Below are 22,169 nucleotides of genomic sequence, written 5' to 3'. Positions count from 1 at the left end.
TAATGACCTTATGTAAGCAGCCCCAATTCAAATCGAGTTTTAACTATCCTTGTGCTCAAATTGATAGCCCAGAGAGCAGTACGTGTTAATTTATAGTCCTGGAAGAGGCTGTGATGTTCCTCCCATTTTTAAAGCTGCTAAGATGAGCAAGTCTAACTATTTCAAATTTCATAGGCTTTTTAAACTTCTCTTAGTGCCAAAAAAGCAAGCCACCTGGCAGTTTTTTTTTAAAAAGACAGTGAACCAATGCTTAAGAATATACACCAGAATTTACTATTTCAGTTAAATTTAGGCTCAGATTTACATGGCATATGAGAGCATTTTTATTCTAGTTACTACTTCTTATTCTTTCTTATGATTATATCCTCAAGAGGCAACCATCCTGGTGGTTATTGAACAGATTTAGCATATTTTGATATGTTGAAAAATATTATTTTTTTTTAGTGTAAAAATGATTCAGAAAAATGTTTTCTATGTTAAGTATCATCCAAAGTACAATGTTGAGTTCATCAATAGAATTTTATGATTGACAGATTAAATGTAGAGAGTTAAACACAGTTGGTATTTAATAAAAGAGTGTTTTCTGTGCCAAGCATGGACAGAAATTACTTTATGAGTTGGGACTAGTTGAGTTAGGATAAGGAACTTCTATTTAAAAAGGGACCCCACAGCTCTGATTAAAGAAATAAAGGAATGTGGGTCAGGGGACAATGAAAGACAGTTTTTGTATACTATAATATATTTTTCAAAGACTTGGGAGTGTGTTAAGGAGGACAGAATGCAAAGGCAAATTTGGAATCATATATCTAGACATGAAAATAGAGGGATAGGCCAAGGCTCCTTGATGGAGAACTTTTAAGGTTACACTTTGTATTTCATAAAAATGGTAGAAATTTTGATAGGATGTGTGCAGTTAAAGATTAAAGATCTTATAACCTATATGGGATTCTTGCAGAATCCAATTTCTTTGACATATATTTAAATCCTAATTTAATGCATCAGATTTGAATCTCATTATCAGTGGAATGCATTTAATTGAAATCAAATTGCTTTAAATAACTGGTCAGGACGTCTCAGTTTAATCCCCTTTTCTTCCTCTGGGAATATTCATCTACTTATACCCATTCTCTAAGCTTACAGGCAGGGAAGTTTAAGAGGAGACAAACCGTACCTTTTGATTTAAATGATTAAGTACTCATGAGATTAATTTACAGACACATTACGAAATTGAATTGTGCTTTGGACATTCTTTGCACCAAGGCTAATTAAAGTCCTAAAGTGTAAGATTCTAAAATAATTTTCAAATCAAAGGCTTGTGAGATTTAAGGGATATTTTGTCATACTGCAATAGGGAAACATTAGCCAGTCCCAAGAAAATTACTTAATTGTATTTAACTAAAATAACATTGGTATAATTATTTTAATAAAAATAAGCCCATGGACTTTGAAAGTTTAAACATTTCAGTTATGCCCCAAGTAATGCTTAAAAATGTGCCATTAATTATCCCTACAAAGCACATCTTCCTGATAATGAATGAGGTAATTATGAGACCAATGCTACAGAAATATCTTTGTATGTTTTCTCATAATATATGCTAATATATGTTAACTTTAAATAATTTGAACAATACCGAGAAAACTAATAAATAAATATACTTTTCCTCTAGAGATAACCATTATTAGTGAGTAGAATATATCCTTCCAAATTTGTCATATGTAAATAATGAGATCTTGTACTCTGTTTTCTTCTATTACCCATTTTATAAGGACACACACAGATTACCCATTTTAAGATCTATAAATATATGCCATCCATTATAAGATTATAAAGGCTGCGTAGAATCTTGTTGCATGAATGTACCATAATATATTTTGCCAGTCCTTACTGGGGATAGTAAGGTGTTTAGTTTATTAGCTTATTTGTAATTTTTAAATATCATCAACAGGATGGCATTGAACTGCCTTATACTATATCTTTGCCCATTTCTTTGACTATTTCCTTAAGATAAATTCCTTAAGATAAAAAAGATATTGCGAATAAAATCAGTAGAGATAGAAATTTTTGCTTGGCATGAAGTCATGCAAGTAGGTGGTGATGGTGACAGTGAAATCCATGAGTTCCCGGTCCAGTGTTTTGGGAAGAAGGACTTTATTTCAGTAATTTCTATCAGCAAGGTATTTATAGACTTTGAGTTTTATTTTCTCAAATAAAACTATCCTTACATAGTTTCCCTTCACAGTTTGTTCTAAATGAAGGCAGAAGATGTGTTTCTATTTTGGCCGTGGAGCCTTTGCTGGGTATCAACGCGGGAGGGAGGGCAGTCCACCTGGTAGAATCCCTGTGCTGAGAATATGTGCTCTTTGAAACCCGCCATCTGTTTGTTGGATGTAGACAGAAGCTGATGCTTAGTTAATCAGAGGTAATAAAATATGGATTAAAGTATTAGATGGTTCCAACCCATTCCGGAAGTTATGGATAAAGTTTGAAACCTTTACTCAGATGCATCTTGATATTCAAGTCAAGTTGCTATTTGAGCCAAAGTTTTTATATGTTTATGGTACCTAGTCATGAAGGGCATAGTCTATTACCACCATAAGAGAAAAAAAATATTGAGGATGTGTTTGCACATTACATTGGGTTGAAGGAATTGACAGTATGTTTTATATGTGGTTCAGGGATCTACCTTATGGAAAGCTCAGGGATTGCTCTTAGGGATTTATTACTGAAGAAATATTCAATTGGGAAGTTTAAAATAATATGTAAGTTTTAGAATATATAAAGTCTTAATACAAATGCAGGAACTTGTGCATTTGTTAATTTGTACATTTATTTATTAAATGGTAGATTAGACTTCTCTAAGTCTAGGGGAAATTAATTTAGACTGTAAATGAATTGTTTCTTAAGTTTGAAGAGACTTGCTTTTATAAAATTGACATTTAACTTTCATGTCCTAAGTCACACACATTTATAAAATGGTTTTTAAAAGTAAATTTATTGTTTTTAAATTTTCTATAAGTTTTTTCATTAATGAGAATATTTTATATACCCTAATTAGAATTTATAAATGACATGTATAAACCGAAATCTTGTTCTTACCAAATATTTCACAGAAAACAATGAATTTCTGGAAGTTAATAATTTTTCAAGTTCTCTTTTATCAATAAAACACTATGCTCTGAAAGAAGGCTGGCTATATTTCTTATTTCCATTTAAGCAAATACAACTCTAAGTGATTTTTTTTAATTAACAGGTTTTTTAAAGATTTTATTTATTTATTTTTAGATAGAGGGGAAGGGAAGGAGAAAGAGAGGGAGAGAAACATCAGTGTGTGGTTGCCTCCCGTGTGCTCCCTATTGAGGATCTGGCCCACAACCCAGGCATGTGCCCTGACTGGGAATCGAACCAGCAACCCTTTGGCTCACAGGCTGTGCTCACCTTACTGAGCTACCCCAGCCAGGGCTAAGTGATTTTTTAAACTGAGAAATATATGGCATGTAACACTGTATTAATTTAGGTATACAGCATAATAATCTGATATATGTATATATTGTGAAATGATTACCAGAATAACTTTAGTTAACATCCATCACCATATATAGTTACATTTTTTTTCTTGTGATGGAGACTTTTAAGATCTACTCTCTTAGCAACTATCTAATTCTAAATAATTCTTATTTTTATAAATCACATCTGTTTTTGACACTCATCTCCAATAGCTTTTATGATAACAAGTGGTAGAACTCACATAATTTTGAAACATGAAGGTGGCCCCCCAAAACCTGGAATTATTTTCTGGAGTGCAGGCTGCTTTGAAGTACAGGCTTCCCCTGCTAAGTGAGTGTTCTAGGAAACCTTCTGTATCAGTGTGCCAGCTGGCATAGTTGTGAGAGGCTGTGTTCGACTTCAGTGAATTTTGTTTTGAAGATTCCTTCAATGTGTTTGCCCATTTCATGATGGGTGATTTTCTGAGTGCATCTGTCCACACTGCGCTGAGTGTTTGGCAGTTTTTGACCAGGAACGGCCTGAGCTCCATTTCCCACCTCCCCTATTTACCTGATCTCGCCCCAAGTGAATTTTTTGTTTCCCTGGATGAAAAAGTCCTCGAAGGGAAATGTTTTACCAATGTGGAAGAGGTGAAACAAAAACTGGCAGAAGCACTAAAAGGCATCAAAATTGACAAATTCAAAAACTGTTTTGAATTTGAGCAGTGGAAAAACAACTCGATAGGTGTATTACATGAAATGGAGAGAACTTGGGAGGTGACTGAAGTTGAAACATGTAAGAATAAATACACAATTTTTTACAAATAAATTCTAGTATTTTTGGGTCCCTCCTCATATATTGGATATTTCCTTTTCGGTTAAAAAATATTGTATTCAAATTTGGATGCTTGGAGAATGTATGTAAATTCCAAGGTGACTAAAATCAGTGTAAATCATAAATTGGTGTCTCATACCTGATGGTAAATACTACCATTAAAAATTGAAAAGTTGCAACAATGGAGGAATTATTCTGTGGATTGGCTATTTATATTTAGCACTCAAAAGAAAGTAGGAAATCTTGTTAGGAACATTTTGTGAAATAAGCCCCATTTAATAGTGTACTATTGATATTTTAATTTTTTAGATAAAGTGGTTTAATTAACTGTGCAACATTAGTTAGAATGAAAAAAATTATGCATAGATTTAAAGACCTACCTAATTATTTATCAATTTCTGATGAATGTCCTAATTAAATATCAAGTTATTTGCTTATACCTAGGGCATTACACTTAATCTTTACAATAATACATTGGAAGAGATGCATTAGGTCTAGGTATTGAAAGTATATGTTTGCATATTTTTCATTATAGGTTTTCTTTATTAAGGGACGATGACATGCTGCGTTCCATAAAGAGTGCCTCTGATTAATCCTCGTACCAGAAGCAGCCAAGTCGAGGCTGGCATCCGTTCAGCCGGGATTCCGGGGCCCTGCTGTGCAGGGAGGCTCGTGAAAAAGGACAGAAGCATATCTCCGTCTCCAGGCCCACTGTTCTTGGCACCTCTGCTGAGAGTTGCTCAGGCTAAGGATGAATTTTAAATGTCGTGTTTTTTTGAGTGTGAGGTGGACATCTGTCTTAGGGAAACAACTGATAGCAGCGTGACATTCCTCAGAGGCCAGGGAATAATTGTCAGATGACCTTTATCGGAGCCTACCTCATTTCGTTCATACCGGTGCTGCTAAGGCACTGTACTGTACATATTCCCCTGGGTCTTAAAATAAACAAAACCACGCATTGCGGCTTGCACTGGGGATAGTTGAAAAGATCATATTTTTGCCTAGAAGAATGGGCGTGTTCATGTTCTTTGTAACTGAAATACAAAGTGGACTGGGAAGGATGCGAGAGGGGATTGGTAAGATTTAAGTGAGAAATGCGGCTTTTCCCATGAAAGCAGCTGACATTATAAAGAAGCATCTACCTTTGTGGACCTGACTGGAGGGGGAAATAGAAGTTGAGAATAGAATGCCCATTAGTGAGTGAGGTTTCACAATGGATAATTGCAGGGGTTGTGCCCCAGTGCGGTGGGGAAAACAGAGATGACAGATATCAAGGGAACAATGGAGATAAGGTTTCCAAAGCCATGGTCTACCTGGTTTGCTCTGTATCCAGGTCTCCTCACCTATATGGACTTAATTTCCTACTTAAAAAAAAATCCAAATAGGTGAAACAGTTTTTGGTTCTACCTGTGAGTACTGATTTACAATGAAAGGTCAGTGATTGTCATTAGGTTTTAAGGATTTTTCTTCTTGAATGAATCATAGAGATGAAGAAATGTTAGACAAGGGTTCAAGGAGAGGTAATTCTCACCTTTACTCCATTTTTGTTGAATAAACATCATCGAAGGAGGTTTGTTTCAGGTGTTAAATAAATAACAGTTTAAATATATGAATTAGGATACAGTGTTCTTTACACAGTGGCTCATAAAAGGTATTTTGGTATCTGTGACTGTTATTTTTATTATTCTTTTGTATTAGTTTCTTCCCAGTTTTTTTTTTTTTTTTACTGAAGTATCATTGACATGATACATTACATTAGTTTCCGCTGCACCACATAATGGTTCTCTGTTTGTACATACTGTGAACTGGCCGCCCAGTGAGTCTAGCTAACATCTGTCCCCATGCAGAGTTCCAGAATTTTTCTCCTTGTGATGAGAACTTTTATGATTTACTCTCTTAGAAACCTTCAAATATACAATAAAATATTATTAGTTATAGTCCCATGTTGTACATTACATCCCCATGACATTTATTTTATAACTGGAATCTTCCCAGTTTTTGTTAAAAATTCCAAACCAAAGCCCTTTAGCCTATAACAAAAATTATAATCTACAGGAAGATAAAGAAATCTTCTCTCAAAAATGAAAATGATAGAGTGTGACTTCTTAATCCTGATTTTGCGACTACAGTTATTTTAGGAGGCATTATAAATGATTAATCTGTTGAACATCCAGTACCATGTTGGCTAATATGCTCTCCAGCCTGAATGTTAGCAGTTTCTATGGAAGCCCGGTAACAGGCCCTTGGCGTGACTGAACCCACTAATGCCACCTTCTGGGTTCCGGCAATATCTCTTAGAGACGTCACACTGTGAGTGGTAAGGTCTTTAGCACATCCAGGATGACGGAGTCTAAGGCCGAGCTGCACAATTTAAGGTATTCTTTCCATGGCCTAAAATTATAGTGAGGCTCCGTGTAGAAGTTGTATTTGCTTTCTTGTTGAAGGGTAATGCTTTTACAATTATTTCTCCTCAGGCCATCTTTATAGATCCTGAACATTTCAATGCTTAGTTTGCTTTCTTTTTTCTGGCTTTAAGTATCTCAATGAAGGCCCCAGTCTTAAAGATATACATAATTGCAACTATACATAATTGCTATAGTGCTTCTCTTTAATGTTGCCTCATCAGCGCTTGTGCCCCTCTGAGATCTTGGCTTTCAAACATCCTTAATATTATTTCAAGCTGTTTATATATATATATATATATATATATATATATATATATATGTGTTCATTAGATACTATGCTCTTATTAAATTGGATGATTTTTGTTATTGTTCTATTTATTAATTTTATCAGTTGTAAAAACTGATACATTAAAAGAGTGATGCAGGAAAAAAAGCATTTATTCTAGGCAACATTAGTGTTGGGACTGATGACTTTTTAAAGAACAAACCTCTAGGATGGTACCTGGCATATAGTAGCTGCTCAGTTGATTTTTGGACAAGTGAGTGCTATCATTTTAAGTAATATGTGGGGCATGCATAGGAAGACTCATACTTGAAGAAAAACCATTAAGTTGAACAGAAACTGTGCAGCAGAAGAGCTTGAGATAATCGCTTTTCTTTAGAGTGTCATTTCTCAATGAGCTCCAATGTGTGAGGGACTGCAGTGAGGTATGGCACAATGCAACCTTCCTCTCTTCAGCAAAATAAAACAGTGGCACCAAGAAGCCACCCTGAAGCAGACTCTTTCTATATTCTCTCCCCATGTTTGCCTGTAGAACGTCCAGTATTTTGCTTTCAAGTGAGGAGAGTCAATTAAGAGATGTCTTTTCAGAGAATGTTTAGAGGGGTCCCCCACTTCCTGTAATTCATTTAGTTTCCAATTCTTTTTTTTCTTTTTTTCTTTTTTATTTTAATCATTGTTCAAATACAGTTTTCTCCTTTTTACTCCCAATCCAGTCCCCACTCCCACCCCTTCCCACTTCCCTCCCTAGTTTCCAATTCTTACCTCACTGTATACCTATTGGAGTGGGTTTCCTAAAGGATATAGCTTTAGTACATTTTATTAAATGGATCACATTTTATAAATGAAATGTAACATTAAATACAAACATAAAACTTAATTTGGCAAGAGATATGTGCATGCATACACTTAGCATTGCCTTTGATTAATTTGATTGAATTACAAGATGATGTGAAGAATGAATGCGTTCTTTATGCATAATGAAGTCACTATTCAGCCTCTTACCAACCAGGCTGAGGGAGCCACCAGGAGAACCAGTGGTTCACAGAGCTTGGCCAGGCTTCAGCCACTTCTCAGCAGTGAATACCAGGACCTCCACCTCCACTGCAACATTAGGGGGTCACAGGGTATTTATTAATCATAAGTAAGTTGTGTTACCTGTTTGCAACTTTGCATTAAATAATTTGAGTTTGCGTGACAAGATGACTTCAGACATTTTAGTGTGGATGAATGCTATAATTCTACAGTTGCAACCTTTACTTACCTGAAACTTAAAGGTAACAGATGTAGTGAGGCTACCCCCTCGAGGACCTCCTTGAGTTGTGTGTGCAAAGTTGGGCCTTGTGTGCGTGGTGGGTTTTCTCTAGGCTGCCTAACTGCCGAACATGGACGTGGGTTTGGGCATAAGCCCACTGGGCAGGGCAAGGGTACACTTGAGGGCTCAGTTGCAGTCCTTGAACGATCACATATCCAATTAAATACAGCCAGCATTTCTGAGGATAGCCTTTTCCTGGATTAACACTCTCTGCCCCGTCTGTTGTTCCAGTCTCATTTGGGGCTGCTGCACCCCTCACTTGTTACGTTGTAGCCATCCTGGCCTTTCCTCCCACCAAATGACCTCTGTACCTGCTTTTCTTTCCTGGGACCCTTTGCTCTCAACTCTTCTCTGGCTGCAGTTCGCCTCTCACCTCTATCACGGTCCTCACCATATTGAAGGTAACATAAGACATTCTCTCCTCAAACTTGCCAGTATATCTTTTTTCTTTAAAAAAACACAGATTTATTTCTTAATTTTTCACTGCAGTTTACATACAATATTATATTTATTTCAAGTGTGCAACATAATGATTAGACATGTAAATAACTTACAAAGTGATCACTTCAATAACTCTAGTACCCATCTGATACTATATATAGTTATTGTAATATTATTGACTATATTCCCTATGCTGTGCTTTATATTCCTGTACCAGTAACATCTTAACAGCTGAACCCAGTAAGCCATGTTAACATCTTATTTTTCAGCACTTGCTTCCTCAGGTGTATTCCTTGGCTTCTGTGAGAGCTCCTGCCCCTGTTCTCTATCCCTCGCCTTCCACTTTTCCCTAAAGCCTCCTCAGCCCCTACAGCTCAATGGTCCATACTCATCTAAAAACCCCCCACCGGCCACAGTAAACTTAGTTCTTATTCAACTTCCCCTCTCCTGGTATTCCGTATGTTAGTTAGCAACAATTCCATTCACCTCTTATTCAAACCAGAAAACCAGGAGTCGTCCTCAGCCAGTCAACGAGTTCTGGTTTTACCTCCTATTTCTTGATACGTCCCATTTCGATCCATTCCTTTTATTAGTAATCTAATTCGGGCCATCTACATTCCTTTCCTTTGATGCTACAGTGATCACCTACTGCACCATTTTCAGTTTTGTCTGTATAATATACTTTCAGCACGTATCCAAAGTGATCTATTTAAGATAAAAATGAGACCTTATCAGTTTCTTCAGCTCCACAATTTGCTAGTCCCTAGCATGCAGTACATATTTATTATTGTTTGTTGAATTAATGAATGAAGAATGGAGACCAGAAATCGCTCAATATCCAAAGTTGGGGGTCATCTGGATTCTAGAAAATATTGTCCATAATCCTTTGAAGATTTCATCAACCAAACCTTTTGTTTCTGAGTTCTGCTTGCATGTTCATAAAACCAGAGTAAATACCATTAATATAGTGTGATAGTTTATAGATTGTATGTAAGAATGGGTTTAATCATTATGGTGAAAATAATGTTTACTGCCTTTTAGTTATAACCTATTAAACGTTTATGTGAAGACTTTCTTAAGAGAACTATTGAGAAATGTTTTTATCTGCCCTTACAATAAGAGACAGAGTGAATGTCATTTTGACAAATTTGAATTTATGTAGCTGGATTTCTGCATTATAAAACAGAGATTCCTTCTAATCACAGTGACAACTATGTTTTGATAGCTGTTCAGGGTTTTGTAAATTTGTTCTATTTAAACAAAGAATCATTTTATAACTCTTCGCTAAAAACAACTTGCCAAAAAAATGAAAAAAATATGTGACAATGTAATTAGATGTTTAAATGTGTTAATCAGGCTAGAGGTAAGAAAATGTGGGTATGCTGTTTTCTTTATTCTTTGATTTTTGTGCAATGCTTTAGTATACTCTTTTTTTGTGATAAAATATACATAACATAAAATGTACTATTTCAGGCATTTTTAAGTGTACATTTCTGTGGTGTTAGCTACAGTCACATTTTTGTGCTTCTTCAAGTATACTTTTTTCCTGAAATTGTTATATTGAAACAATTCAATAGTTTCGTGATTGAGACTCAATATTGAGCTTGTATTGAATAGCGGTGTAGTTTCTCTGGGGCTTATCAGTCTATTGTGAAGAAAAAGCTTTTGTTTGCTGAGTTTTTGTTAAGAAACTTGCAGCATATCCAGCCATACTGGTGTTAGAAGTGGAAAAGCCAATGGGAACTTATGAAAACAAGCTGATTAGTTTGGCTTATTTGAATATTTATTTTCCCATTATAGTTTAACAAAACATTTTGAGGGAGCTGCAAAGCTTATACTGTTGTATAGGAATCTCATTTAATTATGGTTGTTATCTTAATTCTCATAGTAGACAAGCAACCATGTTGTAGAAAATAATGAAAATTAAAATATCCATAAATGAAAATTAAAACAACCAATTCCCCTTAGTATTTTGAAATTATTTCTAAGATCAGAAATCAACCCTTACATCATGAGATTAGAAAGAAATCATCTTTATGATACAAATGTATTAGAAACAGTGTTCATGGTCCAATCAATGTCTTACATTGTTTTCAATAGGAATAAAACATTTGTCTGCTACATTATTGTTTATGAGACTTCTTGATTCTGATGATTAAGCCCTTTATATAAAGTGTTGATTAATTTAAGATGACAGTAGATCAAAAAGTATTATATGGAAATGTTCAGAGACCATATAAACACAATTTTAAAATTTGTTTTATTATGTAATTTCTTTAAATGTGATTCATTTCGGTGACATGAGAATTTAGAAACTTAAGCATAGAGTTTAGGAAGCAGAGAATGTGAGGAAGTGGGGTTAAGCTCCATGCCTGACTTCTTGGGTCCCAGTAGACTGTGAGGCTGAGCTTTAATCGAGGGGACAGAGGCATCACAATGTGCTGTCCATCCTAATACATTTAAACCTTCTTCTGGCAAGTAGGTTTTAGAGAAATTTTGGGTAGAATTGGTACTTTAGCCTTTCCTTTCATTCTGGAGAGGAAAAAGTTTAGCTTTGAGATAAACAGAAATGTCTTATACTTCATGAAAATCCTTTGGATAGATGATGGTCACCGGAGTTGTCGTCATCTCCTGAGCTATCAGGTTGGCTAAAAAGTCTGTTTAGTTTTTTTCTGTAGGATAAAAGACACATTTTTCATGTTCACCAATAATCTTATTGATTTGGATATTTTGAGTATGTATCTCCCATGTGGTAGAACATTGATTGTTCTCAATTACTGCTACCAATTTTAACTAGTCTACCCGACCGTGGAGCATCGTCCAGTGAGGAACCTCCAGCAAGAAACTTCGCAAACCACTTTGACGCGTTCGATCAGTCACAGCACCTTCTCCACACACGGCACAAATCTTTTTTTTTCTTTTTTGCGTTTCAGTTGTGTGTTTACCTTTCTTAAAATAATAAAGTATAATGTGCCCAAAATGTTATGTATTCTCTTCCATCTTCAATATTAAAATACTATATTTTTTGGACTATAAGATACACATTTCTCCCCCTCAAACTTGGGAGGAATAATGGTTAATGCTACTGTTGAGTTCTGTTTACATTTACATTGATGCAATAGTATGTTATTTGTTATTAAATATTTTACCACATTTTTTGCTTCAAAAAATTTTTTTCCTATTTTCCTCCTCTAAAACCTAGGTGCGTTTTATGGTCAGAAAAATATGGTAACTACACAAAAAGTTACCATTTTTTAAATGCATGCTGATATGACATCTGCCACAATACAATCTAACAAAATTGTCTTGAATGAAGTTAAAGACAAGTAAGCGCTACTAGAGCTGTCTTACAAAAAAAAAACCAAATGAACTTCTTGGCCAACCCAATATAAGCTGACAAGAGCACATCTGAACTGATAACAAACTTAGTTTCTCTTGGAATATGCAAAAAGTACCTGTCTTCTCAATATGTAGATAACTGCAATGAATTTGTTCTCATTTCATCGTCAAATGTTTTTTGTATTTATCAACAAAAGATCTATAACCCATATGTCAACTTTTAAAAATTGGGGATGTCTCTTATCTGTTTACCTGTACAGTCTTCTTTCCCCACCAACGATGTGCCAACATCTTCTCGAGGGAAATAAAGATTTGGGGCATAAGGCTGGGCAAAGGGGCCATGGTGGTGAAGGAGCTCAGAAGGAGATTTGAAGTCATCTGTCTTCCCTGTCTACTCTAACGGTTTCCACTCTCCCTCCTCCCAGCGTTCCAGAGCTAATGCATAGTATGACCTCTGAGCGAAGAGATCTGGAGAAAAAACAGCGTCCCAGAACTTTTCTAGTGTACTTTGAATAGAAGCAGTCTTGACCCTAGTCAACAGCAGACAAGCTAACCATCTGTTAACATGTGCTATGATCAGTTTTTTGCTTGTTTGGGGGCTTTATAATAACTCTGGATTTTGTCCTTTGTGAGAGGACAACCTAAGATCATAATTTTTTCTGCTAGTTCCAAGTTTTGAGACATTTTGGGATGTTTTATAATCATGCAGGAATTGCAGTTTGAAGCAAGAAATTAGTGTTATGGGGCAGGTGGATTCTTTTGTAGGCTAGCTATAAACCATTCATCTCTTGAAGGCTTAACTTACTAGGAGAGAAAGTGTGTTCATTTAAGGAGATTTAAGGAGATATCACCACAAAGAAGAGAGGCTTTTAAGAGAACTCTCTTTTGACAGCAGTAGTTTTGTTCTCATAAACAAAGAGTGGCTCAAGTCAAGAGTGGAACATGTGACAGTGCGAATTGGTGTAATGACACGTAATGACACGTAGGATACAGGAACTGCAGACACGCACTTAAAGGAACAGTAATTTCCCATTTAAAGTTTGTTAGAAAGCTTTTATGACTCTCTTGACAATAATCTTGTTTGGAACATGATCTGCTTATATAAAAAATTTTTAATGTGAAAGCTCTCATTAGCTGGAATGACTAGTCAAATGGTAGCTTTAAAAGCTGAGTCACAGTCTAATTTACCCTCACAATTCACATTTTTTCCTCCTTATTTTACTTGTGAGATTAATCCCATCTCAGCTGTGCCATTAGGTGCCTGACTTGATGGCGTGAAAAAATACACACAAGCATCATGATATTTCTGAGCATGTGGGTCGTGATGGATGTAAATGTGTTGTGACAGCACATCTGTGTATAAACAGTTGTTTTTGACTTCCCGGTGAGGGATTTGACCACTATGGGACAATTAAAAATAATAACTCTCTGGAAAAGCAAGAGCAAATTTCGTGAATGCCAGGGCACCAAGAGGCAATATTCTGTAATCTAAATGGGGTAATTTATATCTTTGTCATTTGAAATAGACATGTATTCGGGTTAATGAACCATCTCACCAACATTCTATAACTAAAACAAAATTTGTTTCCTTTTTCCAGGCAAGGTTTTACTCAATTGACTAATACATCATCCTGCCTTTCCCGAGTCATAGGAACAGGGAGGCCCTTACAGGCAAGACCACAGTTAAATGAGGCCTCACAGAACATTCTGCCCTACTGTAAAAAGGATGCTGGGAAGGAGACAGCCTAGACTACTTTGGCTATACTTTTCAGTGTTTAGAATAGTAATATCATGTGGCTGTTTTTAAACACTTTCAGTTTATCACTGAAAATTTATCTGAGAGGCTCAGAGATCAGAATTAAGTAATTAATTTCTTGATAACCTCCAATGTCCTGGTCAGTGCCTATGATGGTCCCCCAATGACCAGATATATGAGGAAATGTTCCTCTTACTTCAAAAAGAATGACCTTATAGGCACGTGCAGTTTACAAGGAATTTATGTGCATTTTCTTTTTTAAGAGTCTCATGATAACCCTCTATTCTATAGATAGATCATTAACTCCTGTTTAAAAGCAGAAATAATGATTCGGAGAGGGAAACTAAGTGACTTACAAAGGTCATATGTCTAGGGAATGGCATAATCACAAGTTGAGACTAGTTATTTTTGTCCCAAGGACAATGCCTTCTACAACTGACATTTTGTGGCTTCTTTGATATGCTTATAAAATTGGGCACTATAAACATGCCTTAATGTGTTTTCGGGAATTTGTTCCTGGGAGAATTATCTGAATTAACAATGTGGTTGGAAGCATTATTAACTTGAGTTTATGCTCTGAACAGAAAAATATAAAGAAATACCCAGTTTTAAGTGGTATCGGTCAGATGTTCAGTGTAAATGAATTGGGAGCGATAGGACCCACACAGGAAAGAAAGAACCACGAGGAATAATTAACCTGGATAAGACATGCGAATCTGAATGGATGAAATTCGATGCCCTGGTAGCCTTGTTGTTTAGGGAAGGGCGACATGGGCTGAGGGAACCCCGATTCTGAGACTGAGTTCCAAGGACACTTACAGACATGGGGAAAAGGCAAGGTGCAAGGGTTCCCTGTGAAATCTATGGCAAAAGGCTTTGAAGTTTAATTTAAATTGCGACAACCATAAAAGCTAGTGGAGCTATTTATATTTCTGCTTGGTTCTAAGCTGTGGCTACTAATCGCCTTATAGTGAGATGCAGCCATGAATTCTCATCACATTTGTTTAAATTGTTTACGTCAACCTGAAAATTTGCTCACGTGAGAGACACGTGTTACTGTTAGCTCTCTCTCTGATCTCAAGACACATATTCTTCAAAATAGTTGAGGGAAAAACATTAGCTAAGCTATATTGTAAGCCCTTTGTGATGTAAAGTATGTTAAGGTCAAAATCTTTTATTTGAACTAGTTTTAAGCATAAAACTTAAGCTGTTGCAAAGTATAAATAAGGACAACTTTTAAAGGAAATCCAGCTTTATTTTCTTTCACATACCTGTATAGACATTGCTAGGTTGTCACAGTACCAACATGTGGAGTTTCTTACACAACCTGCCTCAATGAGCCAGCAAGCAATTTATAGTTAGCTCAACAGTACTTGATTTCACTTCAAAGAACACACAGGCATTTGACAAATAAGTTTTTTTTCCTGAACCTAACAATATTAACTTTCTGGGCAATTTCTCTTTTCTAAAATTGTGAAAAGGTAAATTTTAAGCTAACCCTCTGTCTGTAATATCTGAATGGAGTATAAGGAATTCAGAGTGTCACTGAATTTGTCTTTTTCTAAAGGAAATTGATTCATTATTTTCAAATTATTTTACAGGATCCTTCAAACCAAAAATGCGGCGGAAGGAAGAAAACCGTGTCTTTCAGCAGCATGCCTTCAGAGAAGAAGATCAGCAGCGCCAGCGACTGCATCAGCTTCATGCAGGCTGGCTGCGAGCTGAAGAAAGTCCGGCCCAATTCTCGCATCTACAACCGCTTTTTCACTCTGGACCCAGACCTGCAAGCTCTTCGCTGGGAACCTTCCAAGAAGGATCTCGAGAAAGCTAAGCTGGATATTTCTGCCATAAAAGAGATCAGACTGGGGAAGAACACGGAGACATTTAGAAACAACGGCCTTGCCGACCAAATCTGTGAGGACTGTGCCTTTTCTATTCTTCATGGGGAGAACTACGAGTCCCTGGACCTAGTTGCTAATTCAGCGGATGTAGCAAACATCTGGGTGTCAGGGTTACGGTACCTGGTTTCTCGAAGTAAGCAACCCCTTGATTTTATGGAGGGCAACCAGAACACTCCCAGAATCATGTGGTTGAAAACAGTGTTCGAAGCAGCAGATGTCGATGGGAATGGGATTATGTTGGAAGACACCTCTGTGGAGTTAATAAAACAACTCAACCCTACCCTGAAGGAATCCAAGATCAGGTTAAAGTTTAAAGAAATCCAGAAGAGCAAAGAAAAACTAACCACCCGCGTGACAGAAGAGGAATTTTGTGAAGCTTTTTGTGAACTTTGCACCAGGCCAGAAGTGTATTTCTTACTTGTACAGATATCTAAAAACAAAGAATACTTGGATGCCAATGATCTGATGCTCTTTTTAGAAGCTGAGCAAGGAGTCACCCATATCACCGAGGACATGTGCTTAGACATTATTCGGAGATACGAATTTTCAGAAGAGGGACGTCAGAAAGGGTTTCTTGCCATTGATGGCTTTACTCAGTATTTGTTGTCACCAGAATGTGATATTTTTGATCCTGAGCAAAAAAAGGTTGCTCAAGACATGACCCAGCCATTATCTCACTACTACATCAGTGCCTCTCACAATACCTATCTCATAGAAGACCAGTTCAGGGGGCCGGCCGACATTAATGGGTATGTTAGAGCTTTGAAAATGGGCTGTCGAAGCATTGAACTCGATGTCAGTGATGGTCCAGACAGTGAACCAATCCTTTGTAATCGAAATAACATGACAACACACCTTTCCTTTCGAAGTGTCATAGAGGTGATAAACAAATTTGCCTTTGTTGCTTCCGAATACCCACTCATTCTGTGCTTGGGGAATCACTGCTCCATACCACAGCAGAAGGTAATGGTCCAGCAGATGAAGAAGGTCTTTGGCACTAAACTCTACACCGAAGCACCTTTGCTGTCAGAATCCTACCTCCCATCACCAGAAAAATTGAAAAGAATGATCATTGTGAAAGGAAAGAAATTGCCTTCGGATTCAGATGCTTTAGAGGGAGAGGTAACAGATGAAGATGAGGAAGCCGAAATGTCTCGAAGGATGTCTGTAGATTACAATGGTGAGCAGAAACAAATCTGGCTGTGCAGAGAGCTCTCTGATTTGGTATCTATTTGTAAATCTGTTCAGTACAGGGATTTTGAACTGTCTATGAAAAGCCAAAACTACTGGGAAATTTGTTCATTTAGTGAAACAGAGGCCAGCCGAATAGCCAATGAATACCCAGAGGATTTTGTGAATTATAATAAGAAGTTCTTATCAAGAATCTATCCAAGTGCCATGAGGATTGATTCCAGTAACTTGAATCCACAGGACTTCTGGAACTGTGGCTGTCAGATTGTGGCAATGAATTTTCAGACTCCGGGTCCCATGATGGACCTCCACACAGGCTGGTTTCTCCAAAACGGAGGGTGTGGCTACGTTCTGAGGCCATCCATCATGCGGGACGAGGTCTCCTATTTCAGTGCGAATACAAAGGGCATCGTCCCTGGGGTGTCTCCTCTGGCTCTTCACATCAAGATCATCAGTGGCCAGAATTTCCCGAAGCCCAAGGGAGCTTGTGCCAAAGGGGATGTCATAGATCCTTATGTGTGTATAGAGATACATGGAATACCAGCAGACTGTGCAGAGCAAAGAACTAAAACTGTACAACAAAACAGCGATAATCCTATTTTTGATGAAACTTTCGAGTTTCAAGTTAACCTACCTGAGCTGGCCATGATCCGTTTTGTCGTGCTGGATGATGACTACATCGGGGATGAGTTTATAGGGCAGTACACAATTCCGTTTGAGTGTTTGCAGCCTGGATATCGACATGTTCCCCTGCGCTGTTTTGTGGGTGACATCATGGAGCACGTAACTCTTTTTGTCCACATAGCAATAACCAATCGAAGTGGAGGGGGAAAGGCACAGAAGCGCAGCCTTTCAGTGCGAATGGGGAAGAAAGTTCGAGAGTATACTATGCTCAAGAATATTGGTCTGAAAACCATAGATGACATCTTCAAAATAGCAGTTCATCCCTTACGAGAAGCCATAGATATGAGAGAAAATATGCAGGTAGGAAAAATCCCATTTATTTTGTCCCCACTCTTACTGGTGAATCTTGTGATTTAGTAATGCTCTAATTCCCCAGATAATTATTAGAAAGGTGGTATATACCCAATACCACTTAATTAAGTTCAGTTTTTCCCAGGATAAAGCAGATACATTTTATGTTTCCAATTGTGTATGCTATGTTAAATTTGACCTGCAGTACGGCAGTTAATGGACTCTCAATGTAGCAAAATACCTGATATCTTTTAAATATTCCTAGTACATAATCAAACTGATATATTAGGGTGTGTATATGATATGTGAAAAGAATAGAATATAAAATATTATCTGTATGTGATATATAAAATATGTATACAAATGCATAATAATTACAACTATAGGTATAAAATATTTGTGGATATGAGCATGGAAGGGAATTTGAAGTCATACAAAACAAGTGTAATGCCTATTACATTATTTTTGTTGTTTAAATGTATAACAATAATAAATTACTTCCCACAAGAGCAAACAAAGCTAAACAAACAAAAATGAGCTTGTTGAAAACTATTTGGTCTTCTCTTAGAGTGTGGTTTAATGGTTTAATGGAAAGATATAGATTCTGGATTCAACTATCCCTGTGTGGTCTCAAGCAAACTATTTCAGGTTCCTCATCATTTGGTTTTGTTCATATAAGGTAAGACAAATGGTAATACTTACCTCACAGAATTATTATGAGACTTAAATGAGAGTGTATGTAGATTGCTCAGTCTTCAGCATGTAGAAATTCAATGTTAGTTTTTTCCTGTTCACCAACACTTGTAATCAGAGTTGGCTGCAAACTTCTCTCTTCAATACTGTGTGATGTACTTATTCTAGGCTCACGTAACTGTGAAGCAATGAAACGACAAGTACTAAGTTCCTATGATGTGCAAGGTGTTGGTCACAGGAGCGGCAGTGGTCTGCGTACAAGAGTAAAACAGGAGAGGATTATTTTCAATGTACTTTATTTGTTCCTTTAGCTAATATTTTAATGGTAACCCTCACCAAAACCTCCCTACTTTCAAGACAAAAAACAAACTTGAAGAGGTTAAGTAATTTCCCAAATATTGCAGTTAATAAATAGCAATGTTGGGCTTTAAATCCAGAGTTGCCTACTACCAAAATCCATGATCGTTCATGGTTTTTATCACATGGTGCTGAACCCCTCACCCAGCACTAGATGAAACTTTATTTTACTTCCAGAGGAATTCTGGGATAGGCTTAAAACAATTTTAAATAGCTAAAATAGCAAAAAATAATAAGGTATGTAAACCACACACAAACACTTAGATGGTAAGGATTATTTAAAAATAGGCTCCAAATAGTAGCATCCTCTAATGACTTTTTCTGACATAATTCTATGGGTTTTATAAATCCCTATATGAGATTAGTTATGTCAGTTTTACACCTAATTTTGTATGTTAGAGGTAGATTTTATATATTTCTATATAATTCTTGAAATATATCCTTTGCATATATTATGTATTTAAAATGTGTATTAAGGGCCCTGGTTGGCATAGCTCAGTGGATTGAGTGCAGGCTGCAAACCAAAGCATCGCAGGTTCAATTCCCAGTCAGGGCACATGCCTGGGTTGCAGGCCATGGCCCCCAGCAACTGCACATTGATGATTCTCTCTCTCTCTCTTTCTCCTTCCCTACCCTCTTTAAAAATAAATAAATAAAATCTAAAAAATGTGTACTAAGGACACTTGGCTATGGAAAAAGTTTTTGCAGGTAGTATTGATATTTTATATGATCTCAACATAAAGTCTTTTGGGTTAAAGGTAACTTGGAGCCTAATCAGCAGAGAGATGAATGCCGTCCTTGTCACCAGGCGCATATCAGGTTAGGTACTGTTCACTGTTAATACAACAGAATACTCATAATTCTTATTTCAAAGGATTTTTAAAAAGCCTGTGACATGGACAAATGCAGCTCTCCCCAAAATGTGTTTTTGTATGTGTCTGCTGAGCACATACATTTCTGTTGGTCTGACAAAGGAGTGCCACTGACGGTTAGTCAGAGTGGGTGGTGAGTAGTAACAGCCTGCTACCTTCAGGGGAAAAGCTCAAAGCAGATGCACTCTGATGTACAGCCACAGACATGTTTTTATGATCATCATGATACGAATCAAATAAGATATTCATGACCAGCTAATGCAATGCAAATGTGTATGAATATTCCAGTGCACTGCTTTGAAAAGCATTGTGTAGCCTTGGGTCATAATCTCCTTTGCTTTGTGGTGCATTTGTGGCAGCTGATAGAAGTTGAGGCAGATGAGAGCTAATAGTGAATTAGCTCTGTATTTCCTCTGTGCGTATCAGAACATTTTTGCTTGGTTATAATGCAGTTTGCTTCAAATTACATAAGTATTTAAGGGTGTGCTTTTAGTGAATATACTTTTGTGTTAACCTGGAAGTGCGGGGGTGATGTGTCCTGTGGTCAGAAGTGTGATTCCATATTTTCTTCCTCACAGAATGCCATAGTGTCCATCAAGGAACTGTGTGGACTTCCTCCAATTGCCAGTCTGAAGCAGTGCCTGTTGACTCTGTCCTCTCGGCTCATCACCAGTGACAATACTCCCTCAGTCTTGCTTGTGATGAAAGACAACTTTCCTTATCTGGAGCCTCTGGGGGCAATTCCAGATGTGCAGAAAAAGATGCTGGCTGCTTATGATCTGGTAGGAAATTATGACTCTGTGTTTCTTATCTCTGTGTGTGTGAAATCATATTGCAGAGGCTCTTTTGTGCAATTCTCATGAATAACCCAGAGTGATTGCCTTTGACACCTGAATTGGGGGTGACAGGCAGAGCTAGCCCAGTCAGCTTCCCCCGAGCCCCAGTGGAGACCTCTGAGGCTGTGCTTTCAGCCCAGAGCTCCACAGATTGCAAATGGAAGATCTCTGGTTTAGCAAAGAATGAATTATTGATTAAGTCCTCAAAAGCATACACATCTCGTCATCTAAGTGACTTCAGCCTACAGTGAAACCATTTAATTGCCTACCCATAGGAGGGAAACTTATGCCTCGGTGCTGCCTTATGATGGTTGAGACAAAATATATTTTAGGAATTTATGTTTTTAAGCTAATATTATTCTCTAATTTTTCTGAATATATAATAGGTTTATGTAGCAATTAAGTTTAAGAATAACTATATTTTTGCATGTTCTTACTCTGTAAAAAAATTAAGGAGCAAATGGCCAACTGGTAAAATTTGTACTGTATAAGCCAGCTAAAGTTAATATCCTTAGAAAAAGAACTTAAAAATTGATAAGAAAAAATGGGGAAAAATCTTCTACTAGTCAGGATCAAGTTCAGCTTCATGAAACTAAAAATGTAAGCCGAGCGTGGCTTAAAAATACAAAGTTTTATTTTCTCACATTAAAATATGGAGACCAGCCGTCCAAGGTAGCACTTCTCCAAAGTTCTCAGAAACCCAGACCTCCTCTGGCTTTCTGCGTCACCATCCCTGTGCCGTCTTCATGGTCCAAAATGGCTGCTGAAGCTCCAACCATAACATCTACATTTCAGCTAACAGGGACAATAAAGAGGAAATATAGGGCATATCATTTCCCTTTAAGGCAATTTCTCTGAAATAGCATAGGTCATTTTTACTCATATTTCAGCCTGGAGATGACACATAGGCACACTTAGATGCAAAAGAGGATGGGAAATGCATTTATTTCTTTTCTTTTTTTTTTAGTGCATAGGTTCTTTAATTTTTATTTCTTTTTCATTGTTTTTTTTTTAAGATTTTATTTATTTATTTTTAGAGAGGGAAGGGAGCGAGATAGAGAGAGAGAGAAACATTAATGTGCAGTTGCTGGGGGTCATGACCTGCAACCCAGGCATGTACCCTGACTGGGAATTGAACCTGTGACACTTTGGTTCGCAGCCCACGCTCAGTCCACTGAGCTATGTCAGCCAGGGCTTGGAAATGCCTTTATTTCTAAATGTCCAACTGAAAGTCATCTCTTCTGTTACTAAGAAATAGAGAGACTATGGGTGTCAGGGGAAAACAAATAGTCTTTGTCTCAGAGGTGGACAGGAAATTCCTACATCTCTTCTCCTTAAAAATATAATAGAAATATAAAAACATACTTAACTGTAAAATAAGTTTTTAATTAAAGATATTAATAAATGTAGTGAGAATCTTCCCCTCTCCATTAAATTGGCATTTTTTAAAAAACAGAACCTCTGATAAAGAATTTAAGAAAGTAGATACT

The 22,169-nt window shown here is 36.9% G+C and overlaps 1 protein-coding gene across 1 annotated transcript in view; it reads left to right on the top strand.

Moving 5' to 3' along the window:
• PLCL1 (phospholipase C like 1 (inactive)) overlaps positions 1–22,169 on the top strand; it is a 301,127-nt gene that overhangs the window by 220,373 nt on the left and 58,585 nt on the right. The window contains exons 2-3 of the mRNA XM_028509552.2: positions 15,456–17,930; positions 20,422–20,625. Coding sequence (XP_028365353.1) covers positions 15,456–17,930; positions 20,422–20,625 — 2,679 coding nt within the window. The remainder of the gene's footprint in view (positions 1–15,455; positions 17,931–20,421; positions 20,626–22,169) is intronic.

The sequence above is a fragment of the Phyllostomus discolor genome, chromosome 4 (genome assembly GCF_004126475.2).
Source record: "Phyllostomus discolor isolate MPI-MPIP mPhyDis1 chromosome 4, mPhyDis1.pri.v3, whole genome shotgun sequence".
NCBI lineage: Eukaryota > Metazoa > Chordata > Mammalia > Chiroptera > Phyllostomidae > Phyllostomus > Phyllostomus discolor.
This window is presented reverse-complemented; position numbering and strand designations above follow the sequence as displayed.